This window comes from Xenopus tropicalis, chromosome 3, assembly GCF_000004195.4.
Source record: "Xenopus tropicalis strain Nigerian chromosome 3, UCB_Xtro_10.0, whole genome shotgun sequence".
Classification (NCBI taxonomy): Eukaryota; Metazoa; Chordata; class Amphibia; order Anura; family Pipidae; genus Xenopus; species Xenopus tropicalis.
The window spans coordinates 86,109,449-86,122,463 of NC_030679.2; the positions used below are offsets into that span (position 1 = coordinate 86,109,449).

Here is a 13,015-nt window from a genome sequence, read left to right on the forward strand (position 1 = left end):
TGAATTGGTTTCTGAGAGTTTATTATAAATAGGAATTTTACGAAATGCTTGCTTGGCATCTTTGATGCATTTTAGAAAAGAGAAAATATGTATTCATCTGAATGTGCAATTATCATTGATTATCATAGATGGAACGTTGCAATACTCATTTTGTTAAACACAGCAATACTCATTTCCGTTCCATCTACAAACTGCCAAAAAACATTAATTTTTGTTTGTTGCAGACGGTAATGATTTAATTGGACTTTGTCATGAGTGCCTATCTAGTTAGGCCTGTGTTTACTGCTTGCTGGCAAAGCCACCTGCGCTCCATTGCAAGGATTTTTTTTTTAAACATTTGCATTACAGCTCTTCCTTGGACGAGGAGTAGGATCTATCTGGTACTAGGTTTCTTGTTTGATAATCATTTGTGTTTGTTCCAGGACACTTTCAACCAGTGATGATGTGGAGGACAGGGAGACTGAAAAAGGACGTCTGGAGGAGGCTTATGAAAAGTGTGACCATGACTTGGATGAAAAGATTGAGCAGCACTTCACTGAACTCACTACTGCTATCCGTACTTACCAGAGCATAACTGAACGCATTACCAGTTCACGCAACAAGATCAAGCAGGTAAACTAACTTTCACTTTATTGCTTATTATATATTTTCTGATGATACTAAAAGAGATGTTTAAGGTTTTATATTTTTACCAGATTATTATTATCTTTTATTTATATAGTGCTGGCATCTTATGCAACTGCTTTACAGAGCGTGTTCAGTCTCAGACAAGGTGCATGCAAACTAAGTTCACCTTTACTATTATGTCTTCTAACTGTTGGGGGAATGCCCAGAGGAAATCACACAATATTCTAAACAACATAATTCCATAAAGATAATGCCCTGGTCAGATTTAAATGCAAAGCTCTAGAGCTATAAAGCAACAGTGTTAATCACTGTACCTCCCTGCTGCCCACAGCATAAACATTTTTTCAATTACTTGTTAAATTCTTAACATCAGTATACCCTTAGGTAAAAGAAAACCTCCTGTCCTGCAAAATGCTACTTCACTGCAAGCGAGATGAATTAAGAAAGCTGTGGATTGAGGGCATTGAACACAAGCATGTCTTAAACCTCTTGGATGAAATCGAGAACATCAAGCAAGTACCACAAAAACTTGAACAGTGTATGGCTAGCAAGCATTACCTCAGCGCTACTGACATGCTGGTAAGATATAATATACCCAGTATTAACATCATTATATTTCCATAATCTCAGATTCCACATCAGATGCAATAGACCTATTTATATCACAGAATAAAGTAATGCACTTTGTACCAAAAATAGCTGGTACTGTGCATATGTATCTTGACCATATACAAAGCAAACCAACTTGCATGCGTAACTTAATAAAGTATTGTTAAGTAATTAAATTTAGTAAAGTAAGCAAAGAACCAAAATGAACATGTACAGGTTTTCTGCTATAGTGACCACTACTGAAGTTAATATCACTATTGGAGTTCAGTTTTCCAGCAGGATCTAGGTTTGGCTGAATCCATATACCTTGTTAAACTAAAACCGAACCCTTAAAGTCATGTGAGGTCAGGTTTTTTGTTTTGCACTTATGCTCATTTGCATATGCAAATTAGAATTCGATATTTGGTTTGGGTTTTGGCAAAAGCCTTAGTGGAAGATTTCATATTCCGCCGAATCTCAAAAAAGTGTAAATATCCTCAGTATAATATATATGACTTGAGCAGTCGAGAGTCATTTGGATTTTAGGCAGTTCTAACTTTCAGCAGATACTAAAGCTGGTCATAGTTTTGTGTGATTATTAGTTGGTTTATGGTGGACTGCTGATCCTCCGTTTTACTTTAGGCTGAGATACTTTTGTAACATTTGTAAATTGTAACAATTGTAAATTTCATAGTTTAGGGGACATTTCATCTGGGAAATTTGCAGACTAATCAATAATATTTTTTAATATTTTTAGTAGTGACTGAATATTAAATGTAGAAACAAACATGTTGCAAATGATAATGTTATGTTCATTGCACTGGAGCTTTGGTAAATCTCAACAGATATTTAGATAACAGCTTAGCAATACTTTTTAATCAAATTTATTTTTAAAGGAAAGTTTGATCAATAAATGATAGATTTAGGTAACGTAACACAGTGTCTAAACTTTAATTAAGTCTTCCTGTTCATTTCACAGAAGAGCAATATTCAGCTGTGTGTTATTGGATTAGTGACATTCCAGTGCACCATACAGATTTCTGATGTGCTTTAAAGTTACAAAGATTTGAAGCGATTGTAGGGATTTTCTCAGTTGTGTACTAAATTGTTTTATTTAGAGAGCCAAAAAAAAAGAATGTAATGGTTTAGCTGTCTTTTCTGCTGCTGTCTGCTACTCTTTTTTTTACCTTTCTTGTTATTGTTTAATTAAAGGAGTTTGAAAGCCCCCCTTTTCTCTCAGCTCTCTCCAACGGCTTCCTGCTCCACACCACCAGTTATTTTGAAAAGGGTCTTTTTTTAGTATAACGTTTTAAAAAAATGCAGTTTTGGGGTTGCTAACGCCACCTCGTGGTGCTTTGGGTTCTTTTCTGTTGGATCGCTGGCAGGGACCGTGCACATTTGATGCCAGGTCTTTCTTTATACTTTTGATAAAGGAAAGGGAGCAGCACAACCATATTTTCAGATCTTAGAGTATAATGTAATAATTCTTTAGTTCATTAAAAAATCGTCCTAGTTATTTATCAACACTCAGATACTGGGTTTGTTTTGTTTGTACAACTGTATTTAGCATAGTGAGAAAGGTACAAATTGGCCCGATACCTTTTCACAACTACACTTGTACCCTTTTGCAAAGACTGAAAACTAAACAGCAATTTAAAATTGCTGTGAAATATATTTTATTTTAACATAATTAATAGGCCATAATAAACCATGATCTTTGTTACTGCACCCTTGCCACAGCCATCAGCCCTGTTCCACTTAAGTAAAGACCCCAAAATACTTTCTGCAATACCCGGGCCCAGTTCTGCTCTTAAAAACCTACTGCATTAGTATTGTTTACCATGCATGCACAGATTTGCTAGAGGTATGGAGGAGGAAGGCTATTTTGAAATACCGCAAATTTTTGGGGTCCCCTAATTTAAGTATAATAAGGCTGCTAGTTTGTTACACAGAGAAGTGCTATATTGGAACTAAAAACCCCCTTACAATTGGTTCACAGAAAAGTTTGACCAGTTTGGCTTTACCCTACTAGCCATATGTTTAACCTAATAACAATCTTATCAAGAATAGGGTAGCTTTTTGTGTAGAAATGTATTATGTGCTATTACTGACTTGATTAAACACACATGCAAGTTCTGGATAAACTTATCTTAATTTAAACATTAAATAAACCCAGCAGGATTTGCCACCATTATTAATTTATGCAGCTTAGTTACAATTAAGTTCAAGGTACTGTGTTATTAATACAGAAAAAAAGGGAAATAATTTTTTAAAAATAAAATTATTTGAATATGGAATTTATGGGAGATGGCCTTTGTCTAATTTTGAGCTTTCTGGATATTGTGTTCTGGATAAGGGATCTTTACCTGTATATATTTTAGACCGATAATTTCCATGGCCTGGTGCATTAATTGAAACTACTTTGAGCTTGCTGCATCACCTTTAGTGCAGTTAGTCCTCTTTATATTCTGCTCACATTAATTGAAGTAATTTTGCCACTGAAGCGTGTTTTAGACCTCTGCATTTAAATTGAAATTTTAATTCCCTTATTGTCTGGCAAAGACAGCTGAAGATGGCTTGTTGCAGGTTTCATTATCACTCAGAACACTCCAGCTGCTGCTTCTAATGTACAATGACTGATTAATGCTGGCTAGAATTATTAAAAGAAGAATGGCAGCTCTCTCCCAGTAGGACAGGATAAACATGACAGCTTTATGGAGTTGGATTTACCTGCTGAATTATTATTATTATTACCTGTTGGAATTATAGCAGACCTCTGGTTTTATGTGTGGACATTTATTGCAGACACAAGTAAAACAAAGCAAGTTTTTCTATAATCACCAAGAGCAATGAGTGTGTGTTTACATGTAGTGACCCTTCTATACCCACGCTGTAATTTTATATCATTGGAAGTCAGTAATGGAGGAATTAAAATAATGGGGCCTAAAGGCTTATGTTGTCTGATTTTTGTTCCAATATACTTATACAATTTAATGGGGTAGGGACGTTGTCTTTTATCATCAGAAAGTTACAGGTTTGTAGAAATGTACACATAAAAGTAACTAGATCTTTTCAATATTTAATTGTGCTGCTTATTAAACCTCTCTGCTCTAATATTATCATCCTGAGCAACTGGCAGTGCCTTGCTAAAAAAGCTATCCAGTGCTGGCAGGTGCAGATGTATATTTCTTTATGCCCTGTAAAGTCTTTAGTCACATGAGGGGAGAAGGAGCAGCTGATCCTATAGTAGCTGTGGCACCTGGGTGACTAAATCAAACAAAGATCTGCTGCTTTGGTGACCTTGTCAGATAAGCAGATCTTCTGGTGTGCCATCCGTTTAAGGCCCTAATCCTAATTTTGCACACAATTTATTGCAAACATTTAATAGTGATACATGTAGAAAAAATGTTGCTTTCATTGAAGAGTATGACCCTCACTCACAGGACACAGCAGTCACGGCTATATCAGTGAGACAGCTATAACTGGCACTGCAAACACATTCCTTGATCTTGTCTTTCATCCTGGCATGTGGGGAAAGACTATAAACCCATGAAAGGCCTTCACTAACAGTAGGGTATCGCTGGAAGGGAATATAGTGAATCTTATAAACGGGGCAATAACATATTTAGTTAATATAAGCTAAACCTAGATATATTTCTAAAGCATGTGTTTTTCTGTCTAAAATCATATCAAATTTGTTCAGAGGCCCCTTAGTGCATAACAAGGTCACAGATGTTAAATAGACCAGTCCCTGAATCTACATTTTAATAAGGGAAATAGTTGTAATAGTGTAATGCAGTGCTGTCCAACTGGCGACCCTCGACCCCCCTCTGTGTGGCCCCCCACCTGTCTGGCTGCTTTGATGGCTTAATTTTGTGTTAGCTTTAAATGGTATCAATACTGAGATTAACTGGCCCCCTGCATGGTTATCACCTCAAATTCTGTCTGTAATCCCTCTGTATTGTTTAAAAATGTAATCCCCTGTGTTGTTCACACCTTTTAATCTCTGCATTGTGCACCCCTGCAGTGTTCACACCTCAGGCTCAGGCTGTAATCACCCACATTGTTCATCTCTTCACACTTTAGACATTGTATGTACTGCCTGGCCTATGCTGCCTGTGTATAGGCAGCATAGGGTAGGCAGAGTATGGCACATAGGCAGCATAGGGCAGGGAGGGTATGGCACACACAGGCAGCATATGGCAGGCAGAGTATGGCACACACAGGCAGCATAGGACAGGCAGAGTGCTGCCTGTGTGTGCCATACTCTGCCTACCCTATGCTGCCTGTGGGAAGTTAATCTGGCAGGGGTTTGTTCTGGGAGTTTGTTAGCAGTTGGAAATAGCCATTAAATGGTCCCTAAGGTGTGTAATTATATGCTGAGGGTTGCTGTGCTATCCACAGGGGAGGAGGCGGCATATGGATTTAAGGGTGTGTCTTAATATGACATAATATAATTCTTTAACATATGAATGATGGTTGATATCCCTGCAGCGACCATTGTGATAAAATGGGTGTGGTTTGAAGTGGGTGTGGTTTAAAATGGAGGAGTGGCCAAAACTGGCTTCCATTAGCGGCCCTTTACCATGTATGCGAGAGAAATTTCGGCCCTCGGCACCGCAGAAGTTGGACAGCACTGGTGTATTGTGTTTCAGTGCCAAGGAGAGGAAAGCCATGCAAGCATGGGATAAATGTTCAAACTCCTTTCAGATAGTTCATATAAACCTTAAAGGAGAATGCAAGTCAAAATTTAAAAAGCATACTGCCCAATAGTCCTCCTATTGTTTAGTAAAAACGCCACACTTTTGGCTCACCTAATCAAATATTTACTCAGTCACACTTACTTCACATATTCTATCTGTTTTCTTGAACAGGCAGTCATCTTTAAAAAGGTATTCTCCCTTCCTTTCCTTCCATGCTTCATACTGCACATGTATTTCATTCCTCCCCCCCCCCCCCCCCAGCAGATCCACTACTGATTGGCTGGTGGACATGTGTAGCTCGGAACAGGAGACAGGATCAAGTTAAGAGAGAGATTTCAGTGGTGTCACTTGAGTCTTCATACTGCTGTAGGCTGCCAGCACCATATCTCAGAGAAACAAGCAGGGACCTAGGAATTTAGATATGCAGTAAGTACTTAAAAAGAATGCCTTTAGACTTACTTTTAATTTATATTAACCTTTCCTTGTGCTTTAAGGCCAACACCTATAACAAAATGCTGAGCTCACAGAGAAAACAGCAATCCGGAAGGCAAAGATAGAAAATGAGGAGCGCATCGCGGCCGAGGCCAAGACTAACCCCAAAAAGTTTTTTAAGTATATTAATAGTAAAAAGATGCAGGTTGAGGGTGTGGCCCCATTGAGTTATAATAACAATATGGTTACAGCGGATACAGAAAAGGCAGATGTGCTTAACCAGTTCTTTTCTTCTGTGTATACAGTAGAGGAGCCAGTGGGCCAAGTCCCACCCAATAGCTGCACTGTTGCCTCAGCTCCAACTACACAGTGGTTGGCACAGGATATGGTGCTTAAAGGGTTACACACGATAAATGTAAACAAGGCACCTGGGCCAGATGGAATACACCCTCGGGTACTGAGAGAGCTAGGGGCAGAATTGCAGTGGCCCTTGTTTCTGATATTCTCAGACTCTCTTTCATCAGGTATGGTACCTAGGGATTGGAAGAAGGCGAATGTCATTCCCATATTTAAAAAGGGAGTAAGATCTCAGCCTGGCAATTATAGGCCTGTAAGTTTGACATCCGTGGTGGGCAAGTTATTTGAAGGCTTGTTAAGGGATCACATTCAAAATTATGTAGTGGAGAATGGCATTATGAGCAGTAATCAGCATGGCTTTATGAAGGACAGGTCATGTCAGACCAATTTAATTGCTTTTTATGATGAGGTAAGTAAGAAGCTGGACAGTGGGGATGCAGTAGATATCATCTATTTGGATTTTGCGAAAGCATTTGATACCGTTCCCCACAAACGACTGCTTTCTAAGCTAAGGTCTATTGGTCTTAGTGAAGTCGTTTGCACATGGATAGAAAACTGGCTACAGGATCGGGTACAGAGGGTGGTTGTTAATGGTACATTCTCTACTTGGAATAAGGTCCTCAGTGGGGTCCCTCAGGGTTCTGTACTGGGTCCACTTTTGTTTAATTTGTTCATAAATGACTTAGGGGAGGGTATTATGAGTAATGTATCAGTGTTTGCAGATGACACAAAACTCTGCAGACCAGTCAATTCTATTCAGGATGTGACATCCCTGCAGCAGGATCTTGACCAACTGGCAATCTGGGCAGCTAAGTGGCAGATGAGATTTAATGTGGATAAATGTAAGGTCATGCACCTGGGATGTAAAAATATGCAAGCCCTGTATACCCTTAATGGGACTGCAATAGGCAAATCCATAATGGAGAAGGACCTTGGAGTCCTTGTAGATAATAAACTTGGCTGTAGCAAGCAATGCCAGGCAGCAGCTGCAAGGGCAAACAAGGTTTTGAGCTGTATTAAAAGGGGTATAGATTCACGGGAGGAGGGGGTTATTCTTCCCCTTTACAGAGCGCTGGTAAGGCCCCATCTAGAATATGCTGTTCAGTTTTGGTCTCCAGTGCTCAAACGGGACATTACTGAGTTAGAGAGGGTCCAGAGAAGGGCAACTAAGCTGGTAAAGGGTATGGAAAGTTTCAGTTATGAAGAAAGACTGGCCAAGTTGGGTCTGTTTACACTGGAGAAGAGGCGCTTAAGAGGTGACATGATAACTATGTATAAATATATAAAGGGATCATATAATAACCTTTCTAATGTTTTATTTACCAGTAGGTCCTTCCAACGGACACGAGGGCACCCACTCCGTTTAGAAGAAGGGAGGTTCCATTTAAACATTCGGAAAGGATTTTTTACAGTGAGAGCTGTGAGGTTCTGGAATTCCCTCCCCGAATCAGTCGTGCTGGCTGATACATTATATAACTTTAAGAAGGGGCTGGATGGATTCTTAGCAAGTGAGGGAATACAGGGTTATGGGAGATAGCTCTTAGTACTAGTTGATCCAGGGACTGGTCCGATTGCCATCTTGGAGTCAGGAAGGAATTTTTTCCCCTCTGTGGCAAATTAGAGAGGCTTCAGATGGGGTTTTTTGCCTTCCTCTGGATCAACTAGTAGTTAGGCAGGTTATATATAGGCATTATGGTTGAACTTGATGGACGTATGTCTTTTTTCAACCCAACTTACTATGTACTATGTTACTTGAATAGCCCTTATGTATCATATTCCAGCACTTTATATTCCAGGACAAAGTGAGGGGTTGTTTCCCCCCCACCCAAAGAAAAACATTGATCTTCTCTGCACAAGTCATTCTGTAGCTTACATTCAAAGGTAAACTACTGGAATATTATAGGAGAATGTGGTTTCTGTTGCTCCTTTAGTGAGAAAGCTTCACCCTAATCTTTACATCAAAATCTTCATTTTCTTAGAGGGAAACTGTACCCCTAAACATTGCAAGCGTTCATAAAAATATATTGCATAATAAAACATATGTAAACATTACTTCATCTAAATAAACCTTGTTCATAAGCATATACTTTTCTAGCAGTATGTGCCATTCGATAATCCCAAATCAAAAGTCCTGAATCGAAAGGGCCGCTCCTAGCTCAATTGATTCAATGTGTTACACTAGTCACTAGGTTACATCAGCCATGGACTGTCAGAGCTATATTATTTTACTCCCGCACCTGTTTCAGTTAGAGCTGCATTATTTCCTGTCAGGTTATCTCTGAGGAAGCACACAGACCATCACAAAATGGTGGCTGAAGGAAAAAGATGTAAAAGGGCAATATTTATTGTTATATATGCCAAAAGGGTAAGATTATTTAAAGGGTATCTCTCACCCAGACTTAAAAATCTGTATAATGAAAGTCATTTTCAAATTAAACATGAAACCTAAATTACTTTTTTTATTAACGCATCTGTACGTTATAAAGGCATTTCAAAATCCCAGCTGTCAATCATATATTGACTACTCCGCCCTTAGGCATAGAGGTGGGGAATAAAATTACTTCCACTTTCCATTGAGCAGTCACTTTCCCCCTCCCTCTTCACCATCTAATTGTGTAGCTAGTACATGGGCCTGGGCATCAGGTCCCCCCATTCTGGCATATAAACAAGATTTTGGCATGATACAAAGCTTGCTTTAATAACAGTACCCACAAAATGGCTGCTTGCTGTGACTGTGAATTCTAAAACTGAAGTACACAAAATTAAAATAATGTCTGTAGTGTAAGTTAAGTCTGTTTTTGCCTGACAAACACAATACAAAACAATTTTGAATTATTTTTTAGGGTGACAGGTCCCATTTAATAGGCCAACTGTTTGTTAAGTATTCATTGTAAAGGCATAGTTTTCCTTTAACGTACATCCATACTTGTTTCCTTTAATATTTACCCTCTCCCTTCAAAGCATTGTATAACTCATTTGATTGTATTTCAGGAATATCATATTTCTCATCCAGTGCCATTTAACTAATCATGCTTCTTATATTAGTGAACATATACTGAAATAATAATATATTTATGTATATTAAAAACCAGGCCTAGCCTGATATATTTCCAGATTACCTTGCCTGTGCTACTCTACTGGATGTAATTTTACCATTCAGCCCTGTTTAGAACCACTGGAGAAATCGGAAAAGCAATAAATGAGATGCTCCCAGCTGTGTAATGCACAGTTTCAGGAGCTAGTTTGGGGAACACTATTTATTTTTACAGACTAGAAGCTTTATTCCCAGCATGAATCCTTTTTTTGGCTCTCTGAAAGCCTTAAATGACCTGCCTTTAAAGTCCAAATACTGCACCTACGTCCAATTAAAAATGGGTCATAGGAAAAAAAATTGCATTCAATTTAGTTTAGAAATAAAATTAATATATTTGTCTTAGTGCCCATTTTGGGTTCTTAATAAATGTGAAGATTTTATTTTCTTAAAAGGATTGAAAGCATTTACACAGATAATTTAACTGAAAAGTGTCATTGAATGTAATTATTATTTAGTCTACCAAATGTGTGAACTCCCTTTTAACAGTATTGGAGCTAGTACAACCTGATCTGTTTAAAACAACCATTAAATTGAAAATGGTTATTTTGATTATTTTCATTTTAATGTGAGTATTTTTTCATGTGAATGTAAAAAATGGTTTTCTTGAAAGAGAAGTCTAGATTTTGCTTATTGTTAGTTGCATCTGTATAGATCCCCCACCCAAATGGCATCATTTGTACTGCATATATCCCCTCCGCTTGCCAGCACCATCACATTTTCCTAAAGCAAATAGCAGCTTTCACCCGGTGGGCATTTTTCCCATGATAAATAATTGGATACATTTAAATCTGCAAACAGCATACACACACAGACCCTTATTCAGCATACATTTCATCAAAAATACAGGCTCACACAGGCACAACTGTCTTTGATAAAAGTTATGCTTTGTTTAAGCTGAGCTCAGGAGAGGAGGTTAGGAGAAAAAAATTGAAGCAGACAGCTAGAGCTGAGTTTCTATAGGAACCAGCAGTGCCATCTATTCACTGGCTGCTAGACTGGGGAGCCGTGTTTAGTGATATGAGCTTAGAACAACTGAGCATGCCCACAAGCCAAGAGCCAAAGCAAATTCATGAGGGTGGGGCCGAGTGGGTTACAGGAGGAGAAGCAAATCTAAGTGATTAAGGAGATGTTGCAGCCTTACTATTAACCTCTGGACAACCAGTGTGGCAGGTATTGAAAGATTTCAAAGAGGCTGTTCACTGATTAAATTTTTGTGTGTGGGGTTTACATGTCCTTTCAACTGTGAAGTTGTATTTCATTTTGTTTAAGTAACTCTTTCTAGTATAATTAATGAACTGTCTGGGTTGATAATTTAGCTTACTAGTCATGGAAGCTAGCAGAACAAGGATATTCTAGAATATAGAATACCTCACAATTAAATAGAAGTAGCACAAGAGCTGGCTTTATTTAATATTTTGAAAATATCCTTTTTTTTGTGGAACAGTGTTTTATATGCATTCACACATTTTACTTCCGACCCATCTAGCATTTTTTCATTCACCGACATGCACAATATACTCTGAGAGCTAACTGTTAGCTTATCTAAGGAACGTTCCAACTGAGTGATTGGAGATTAATTAGAAATAAGCATTCAGCAGTTTGTTTTAATGGAACTGGTAGGAGGTCATCATCCTGGATATAGACCTTTTACTGCCTAGGAATGTTACTGGGAAAGAGTTAAATAGGCCCTCTGCCATTACAGTAATGGTAGAAGGTTAATAAGGCTTGGTAGTGTAGTGATAAGATATGAGACGGTCATTTTTCCCCCCACACTTTTAATGCCAAACCTGCTGATCACAGCAGATTGTAAAAGATATTTAATGCAATTTGGTGTAGCATGAGGTTATCAAAAGTGAACATCTTCTGCTTGCTTTTCATGACACTTGCTATATGATCTCTGTTCAATCAGCAGCAAGTTTATAATGAAGAGCAATGAACTGGCATTAGAGTGCTAGCATTTTATTTGTTTTAACAATCTATTAAGCTGGCCACACACAGATAAAATTGTTTGAAACAAAGTGTAATTTGTTAAAGATAATATATACTTTGGTATTTTAGAAATTGCTTTTTTTCCCTGTGAAGATATGGTATTATTTAATCAGATGTTTTCTAGCTTAAATTCTGAAATTATGAAACTTGATTTTGTTAAAGATTAAAAATTAGCTACATTAAATTAGCTACTGTTTGTATAGTAGAGATTGATGCAGCAAAATATCCTCTAGGCAAGTTACTGAGATTGAGCAGCTAGCCAAGATGTATGCTTTGAACAGAATGTGTGTAGTTAGTGTGAGACATAATGAAAACAATTGAATATCCAGTTTGCAATGGAAGAAGTATGTAGCATGGTACCTTAGTGTAGCATGGTAGTTTTGCAAGTGCTTATTTTACTAACACTCACCAGTTCTAAATCACTGCTTTTCTTTTTAATAGGTATCCGCTGTTGACTCATTGGAAGGGCCCTTGCTTCAGGTGGAGGGGCTTAGCGATCTGCGACTGGAGCTTCATAGTAAGAAGTTGAACATGCATTCCGTGCTTATTGATGAGCTACACCGTCACCTTTACATTAAATCTACAAGCCGAGTAGGGCAGTGGAATAAAGATAAAATGAGGAGCAGGTAAGGTTATATTTGCAACTAAAGCATTATGGGTTACTTGATACAAAAATATAGAACTGTATCAATTTGTGCACATACATTTTTTTAACTAGTATAAATAAATTTAAAGCAACTGGACTTGTTTGGTAATCATTGAAGACGTTTCACTACTCATCCGAGCAGCTTCTTCATTTCAACTGACTGGTATGGGAAGTCCTCAGCATATATACTCTTCCACTAATCCAATCACAATGGCACTATGTAACTCTTCAGAAAGGTGACATCTGAAACTCACAGAGGTGTGAATGCTGTGGAGTTACTTTGAAAGGATTACCAAAGTATCATGCAACTCTTCAAACAGGTGTTACTTGTTAGAGTTGCATGAATGAATGTGTGAAGAGTTCTGAAACTGCCGGGGTACAGATGTTAGAACAGCATTGTATGTAGCAGACAGATGGTGTCGAAGTCCCCCGCCTCTGTTAAGGGATGGTTTCTCCACTTTGACTTGAATGGCCTCTTTTACACCTCTTTCAAACAAATTTTGGACAAAGAAGACCGCTGGTTTGAAAGAGGTGTAAAAGTAACTCCACAGCATTCTCACCTCTGTGAGTTTGAGATGT

The 13,015-nt window shown here is 38.1% G+C and overlaps 1 protein-coding gene across 5 annotated transcripts in view; it reads left to right on the top strand.

The window, feature by feature from the left end:
• The window catches only part of exoc4 (exocyst complex component 4), a 238,876-nt gene that overhangs the window by 9,457 nt on the left and 216,404 nt on the right, over positions 1 to 13,015 (top strand). For all 5 annotated transcript variants that reach the window (XM_004913052.4, XM_018092352.2, XM_018092351.2 and 2 more), the window contains exons 2-4: positions 423 to 612; positions 1,012 to 1,206; positions 12,232 to 12,416. In XM_004913052.4, coding sequence (XP_004913109.2) covers positions 423 to 612; positions 1,012 to 1,206; positions 12,232 to 12,416 — 570 coding nt within the window. The remainder of the gene's footprint in view (positions 1 to 422; positions 613 to 1,011; positions 1,207 to 12,231; positions 12,417 to 13,015) is intronic.